This window comes from Mandrillus leucophaeus, unplaced genomic scaffold (assembly GCF_000951045.1).
Source record: "Mandrillus leucophaeus isolate KB7577 unplaced genomic scaffold, Mleu.le_1.0 Scaffold158, whole genome shotgun sequence".
In the NCBI taxonomy this organism is placed as follows: Eukaryota; Metazoa; Chordata; class Mammalia; order Primates; family Cercopithecidae; genus Mandrillus; species Mandrillus leucophaeus.
This window is the reverse complement of record NW_012101565.1, coordinates 1,805,459-1,811,287: the sequence shown is the minus strand read 5'-3', so window position 1 is coordinate 1,811,287 and position 5,829 is coordinate 1,805,459. Positions and strand designations below refer to the sequence as shown.

At 55.3% G+C, this 5,829-nt stretch overlaps 1 protein-coding gene across 3 annotated transcripts in view; it reads right to left on the bottom strand.

Annotated features, from left to right (window-relative positions):
* MROH1 (maestro heat-like repeat family member 1) overlaps positions 1 to 5,829 on the bottom strand; it is a 124,279-nt gene that overhangs the window by 42,444 nt on the left and 76,006 nt on the right. For all 3 annotated transcript variants that reach the window (XM_011975689.1, XM_011975690.1, XM_011975691.1), the window contains 2 exons: positions 4,253 to 4,326; positions 1,858 to 1,980 (listed from right to left, as the gene is read on the bottom strand). In XM_011975689.1, coding sequence (XP_011831079.1) covers positions 1,858 to 1,980; positions 4,253 to 4,326 — 197 coding nt within the window. The remainder of the gene's footprint in view (positions 1 to 1,857; positions 1,981 to 4,252; positions 4,327 to 5,829) is intronic.

Here is a 5,829-nt window from a genome sequence, read left to right as displayed (position 1 = left end):
TTTTAGTAGAGACGGGGTTTCACTGTGTTAGCCAGGATGGTCTCGATCTCCTGAACTCGTGATCCGCCCGTCTCGGCCTCCCAAAGTGCTGGGATTACAGGCTTGAGCCACCGCGCCCGGCCAATAATAACTAATTCTAATCTTTAACTCATGTTTCTCCAAAAACCTTGAAGGGGAATCTACATCCAGGCGAGACTCCCTGGATTTGTCTTCTCCTCTCCAGTGGCCCTGCACCTGACTGCCCCAGAATCATTTGGCCACCCCTTGGGCTGCACCACAGAGCCCAGCACCCAGTGGCACCACAGGGCCGGCCGCTGCCACTCACTCCCTCTGCAGTGTGTCTGGCGAACACCCCAAGGCCCACTTGTCTCAGAGCAACATGTCCTGCTTTGCTTTTTGAACATTTTATCACAAATAATTTGAAACATGCAAAAGCAGAAAGGTCGTTACACTGAACCCCACACAAAAAGCAATGCAGACTGAGAGGCTCCACAGAAACAGCAAGGTGCTGCGGTTAAAACATGAGTGCTGGGGTGTCGTGGCACACACCTGTCATTCTAGCACTTTTTCAGGCCGAGGTGGGAGGGGTGCTTGAGCTCAGGAGTTCAAAAGCAACCTGGGCAACATAGTGTGATCCCATCTCTACAACAAATAAAAAATTAGCCAGGTGTGGAGGCATGAGCCTGTAGTCCCAACTACTCAGGAGGCTGAGGGCGGAGGATCGCTTCAGCCCAGTTCAAGGCTGCAGTGAGCTGTGATCTCGCCAGTGCACTCCAGTCTGGGTGGCAGAGCGAGACCCAGTCTCAAAAATAATAATAATTATTATTATATAGATAAAAATATTTGAGTCTGTAAGATTCCATCTATTCAAAATGGTTTTTCTTTTGGTTTTAGAAAACCTTAATAACGTTTTCTAATATTCAAAGAAACCTGCAACTCCCAAACCTTGGGAACTAAAAGACTAAAACAGAGGCCTTGGCTCTCCAGGTCATGCCTAACGACCCATGGAGCTGCTGTGAAGATGCTGAGGTCACAATCAGCTGAGCTGGTGGTGGCCCACCTGCTGGGGCCTGCAGAACAGACACGTGCGCAGCTTCCTCACTAACGACCACGCACTAGAGGCAACATCACAGCATACTCTCCCTGGGCTCTGATGTTTCCAGATAAATTCACGTATCCCACTTGGGGCACAGCAGGCACTACAGTGATGGTCACGAGAACACAAGGAGGGCGGCCTCTCTGTTCTCAGCTGGCCTCGGTGGACAGACCAGCTTTGCCAACCTGAAGAACCAGACCCAGAGCCAGGGACTCGAGTGCAGACGTGCTCAGCAGCCAGCGGGCAGCAGTTCAGGGGGACAGAGGCTGTCTAGACCATCTGTGGGTTATTTCGCCACTTGCTCTCCTTCAAGAAGAAACTGGTATTTGTACAGTAACTTCTTAAATAGAAAAGCCCCAAACAGGACAAACTCTATTTCCTGCTTCTGCATTCCGAGTCCTGGGAGCTGCCGAGAGGACTGGCTCAGTGCAGAGGCTCTGACTCAGAAACCAGAGGGAGCCGGGCACAGTGGCGTGTGCCTGCAGTCTCATGGGGCTGAGGCGGGAGGGTCGCTTGATCCCAGGAGTTCCAGGCTGCAGCGTGCTATGATCACACCTGAGAATAGCCACTGCACTCCAGCCTGGACCACAGAGCAAGACTCTGTCTCTATTAACAAACAAAAGACAGCAGAGGGCACCTCCGCACGCAGACTGCAGCCCACGCATCCACCCTCTGCCGGGCCAGAGGCTCCTGACGAGAGTGCCTAACACAGGTCAGGGGCAGCGTGGGCCTAGGAGGCAGGCAAGGTGGCAGCCTCTTACCTCCTGCTCGGGGGGCAGCGCGCACTGCTGCACGATGTACTCAATCATCACCTCACCTCCAGGCTGCTCCAGGTAGCCGTGGTGGGCCATGGCACTGATCACCTGCACCACTGCCCGCTTCACCTGCCCAGAACAAACGGGAGATCAGGAAGGGGATGCAGAGACTGCCATGCCAGTCCAGCCAGAAGAGAGGAACCTCACTCTCCCTCCCACCCACACCCACACATGTGCCTGCACCTGCAGCTACACTGACACCTGTACCTGGACCTACCCCCACATCTGTACCTGGATCTACCTGCACCCACATCTGGGCCTGCACCTGTACTCACATCTGTACCTACCTGTATCCACACCTGGGCCTGTACCCACATACCTGCGCCAACACCCACACTATACCCACACCTATGCCTGCACACGCATTTGCACCTGTGCCTGCATCCATACCTGCACCCACATCCACAACTATGCCTGCTCCCACACCCATACCCATACTTATCTGCATCCACACCTAAGCCTGCACTCACACCCATATCTATACCTGCCTACCTGGGTCTGCACCCACACCTGTAACTGGACGTACCTGTACCCACCTGCGCTTGTGTCTGCCCTTTTCTCTGTCCCTAGGCTGTGTGGAGGCCCATTCGCCCCTGGAAGGCAGCCTTCCCACAGCTTGTGGATGTGCTCAGGTCCACAGGGAAGGATTCTTTCCTCCAGTTCCCCTTGCCTCCCTCCCCTGCTGCCAGAGGGGAGCATCTCTCTCACTTTCCCTCCTCCATCCACTTCCATCAAGCTGCACCCCAACTCCGAGAGCGCCTCTGCTGAGGGCTCCTCCCAAAGCCACCCTGCCCCCAACCTCCGCCTCCTGTGCATCGGCGGCTGCCCTTCCCAGGCTCCAGATACACCCGTCCCTCCCTCCGGGGCTCACCCTGGCCTCAGGGGATGGGGCTGATGTCCTTCCGAGCTAGCTTCTCTCGTGTGATCCCCATGTTTCCTGCGTGCACCATAAATCTAGTCCCTGAAGCTGCAGTTATTGCCCAAACAATCCTAGGGTTGAGCCTGCATGTCCAGCCTCACCCAGTAACTATGCCTGGTGACTCGAAGGCACAGCCAGGCCAATGTGGCCAAACCAGCCATTCCCCTGAGCCATGGCTTCTGCCTATGCTGCCTCCCTGGGGATCCTTTTCTCCAGCATCGCGACCATGCCTTTGCCCCTTCAGCTGCCAGGTCCAGTGTCCCCACCCCAAGGAGGCTTCTCCAAGCACTTCCTCCTTGTGCTATCTCAGGGAACAGGGTGGGTGTGGAGGAGCGAGCCGGTTGGTCCCAGACTGCCCAGACTGTGTGTGTTTAACCACCTGGCATTGCAGGCGTCCAAAAGGACCAAAAAACCCTGCCGGGGCATGTTGGGAAGAGTTCTGAACATTGGGGAGTGTGTGGGACACGTAAGGGGCACCGCAACAGATGTGGCATGGGGTCCGTTTCAGTAGCTTCTGGGGAAACACAACAAGAGTCTCACAGAAGGACCCCAAGAGGAGGCCCAGTACAAAGGCTGGAGCAGCCCCCAGAGGGCTGGGGGTCTCTGCTCCCCTTGTAGCAAGCAGGTCCTACCCAAGCCAGCAGCCCCTGGGTAACCTGAGTGCAGTCCTAACTTTCGCAAAGATCCACCCACCCAAAGACAGGCCTGGCCTCTGCCCTGGGGTACTGGGAGGTCATCACTAAGCCCCAAATATCTGGCCTGGTAAGAATGTTCTTGTCCACCTGGGGTCTTGGGCCACACCAGATGGTCTCATGTGACAGGTGGGGGCTATGGGCCACGTGGCATCAGCTCCACCTCCAGAGGGGCTGGAGACAGCTCAGCCATGAGGGCACCAACCGGGTCCACGTGACAGACCCCAAGGCAGGAGCTTCCCTAGTTCTGATGTTGTGTGTGTGCTGACTCACACTGCTGCTGCGAGGAGGGGCGGGGGTCTAACGCCGTCCGCGACCCCAGGGGAGGATGGCTGGGAGCTCTGTGTGTGGGCCCTCCTGGATTCTGTCCCAGGCACCCCAACCATCTGGACGTGGACCTGCATCCTTTCGCTGCAATCACCATGAGCAGAGCAGCACCGTGAGCTCCGGGTCCTTCTAGAGAATCACTGAGCCTGAAGGAGGGGCTGGGGACCCGTGGGCCTGTAACCGGTGCGATTGTGGGGTGGTCTTGGGGATTGTTTCCTGAGTGAGGTGTGGGAAAAGCACCAGCCACACACTGAACGGCACACTGTCGTCCTTTGTTCCCAAGCTCAGTCCAGTCGAGGGTGGTGGCCGCCTGGTCGGTGGGTGACCTCACAGCACGGCCTGGCCACACCCTGCAGCTGCCTGTGGTGTGGTGCGGCAGCCTGGGCTGGCCCATGTGGTTTACCTTGCTGTTGGTGTCCAGGAGAGGAAGCCTCATGGAAGAGAGGATAAAGGGCTTTTTATCTTCCATCTGAGCAGCTGCAAGAAACAAACAGGACAGCTCAGTCTACCACTGAGATGAGGACCTCAGGGTCCCATATCCACATCACCAGGGGTCTGGCCTCCCCGTGGTCCCCGTGCAGGAGAAAGAGGGAGCATAAGCAAAGCATGCCCACTTTTCTTCAGGGGACAAATAATTTACTTTCCTCAAATAACATCATTCTACCTAATTCAAAAGCTAAGTGGCTGGCAGTTTAGGGCGGTTGTAGAAGAATGGGCCTGAGTCAGGTACACCCAGGTTCCAATGCCAGGGAAGTTCCTTCAGTGTTTCTCAAGTGCTACAGCGTCAGAATCACTGGAAGGCAGATTAAGCACTGGGGGCAGGGTCCTCTCTTGCTCCCCCTCCAGGCGCTGACTCAGCAGGTCTTGGGGGGCTCAGGTGTGCATTTCTCACACGTTCCAAGCTGAGCTAATGCTGCTGGTCTGGGAATCCCCTTGAGAACCATCAACAGGCCTTCATTTCCTGACATTTAAATGGGGATAAAAAGTGGGTATCAAAGAGTGGCTGAGAGACTATAATAATGAAGGATGCTGGGAACAGTGCAGGTGCCCTCTGAGGTCCACTGCACAGGACAGGACTGCTGTCCCACACGACAGTCCTCGGAGAGAAGGGTCACCACAACCCCAATGTCACAGATGAGGAACTTGAGGCCCCAGGGACTGTGGAGCAGCAAATGGCAGATCTAGACGCAGCCTCTTCATGCCTGCAACTCAATGCCTTAAACCTGCACATAAACCCCATACCCTGGCCCCTCAATGCGGGCACACCCGGGTAGAACACGTTGTCTCTCACTGTCGGTTTTCAGGCCCCCAAGTAGAACACCTTGTCTCTCACTGTTGGTTTCGAGGCACCCGGGTAGAACACCTTGTTCCTCACTGTCCGTTTCCAGGCCAGCTGCAGCTCTCTATGCCAATGTTCCCCTAATTAATGCTCTGAGTTGGCATTTAGTGCTTCTTTGGGATCCCAACTGGTCCCTTCTCAGAGGGTTTGGGACACTCCCTTATGGGAACTCCCCTGTCATGTCTGGGGCAACTCCAGTCCTGGGTTAGGAGGATGAAACAGACGTGTGACACAGAAGCTCAGAAAAGACAGGTTCCAGATCTAACCATGAGACACACAATACTGCTTTTAGAAGATGCTGTAGAAGGATCTTCATAGCCTCAGAACTGGGAAGTATAGAAGGCAATAAGAAAAGATGTAAGGGGCTGGGCGCGGTGGCTCATGGCTGTAAACCCAGCATTTTGGGAGGCCAAGGTGGGTGGATCACTTGAGTCCAGGAGTTGGAGACCAGCCTGGACAACATGGACAAACCCCTTCTGTACTAACCCCTTCTGTACTAAAAAATACAAAAATTGGCCGGGCGCAGTGGCTCACGCCTGTAATCCCAGCACTTTGGGAGGCAGAGGCGGGCGGATCACGAGGTCAGGAGATCGAGACCATCCTGGCTAACACGGTGAAACCTCATCTCTACTAAAAATACA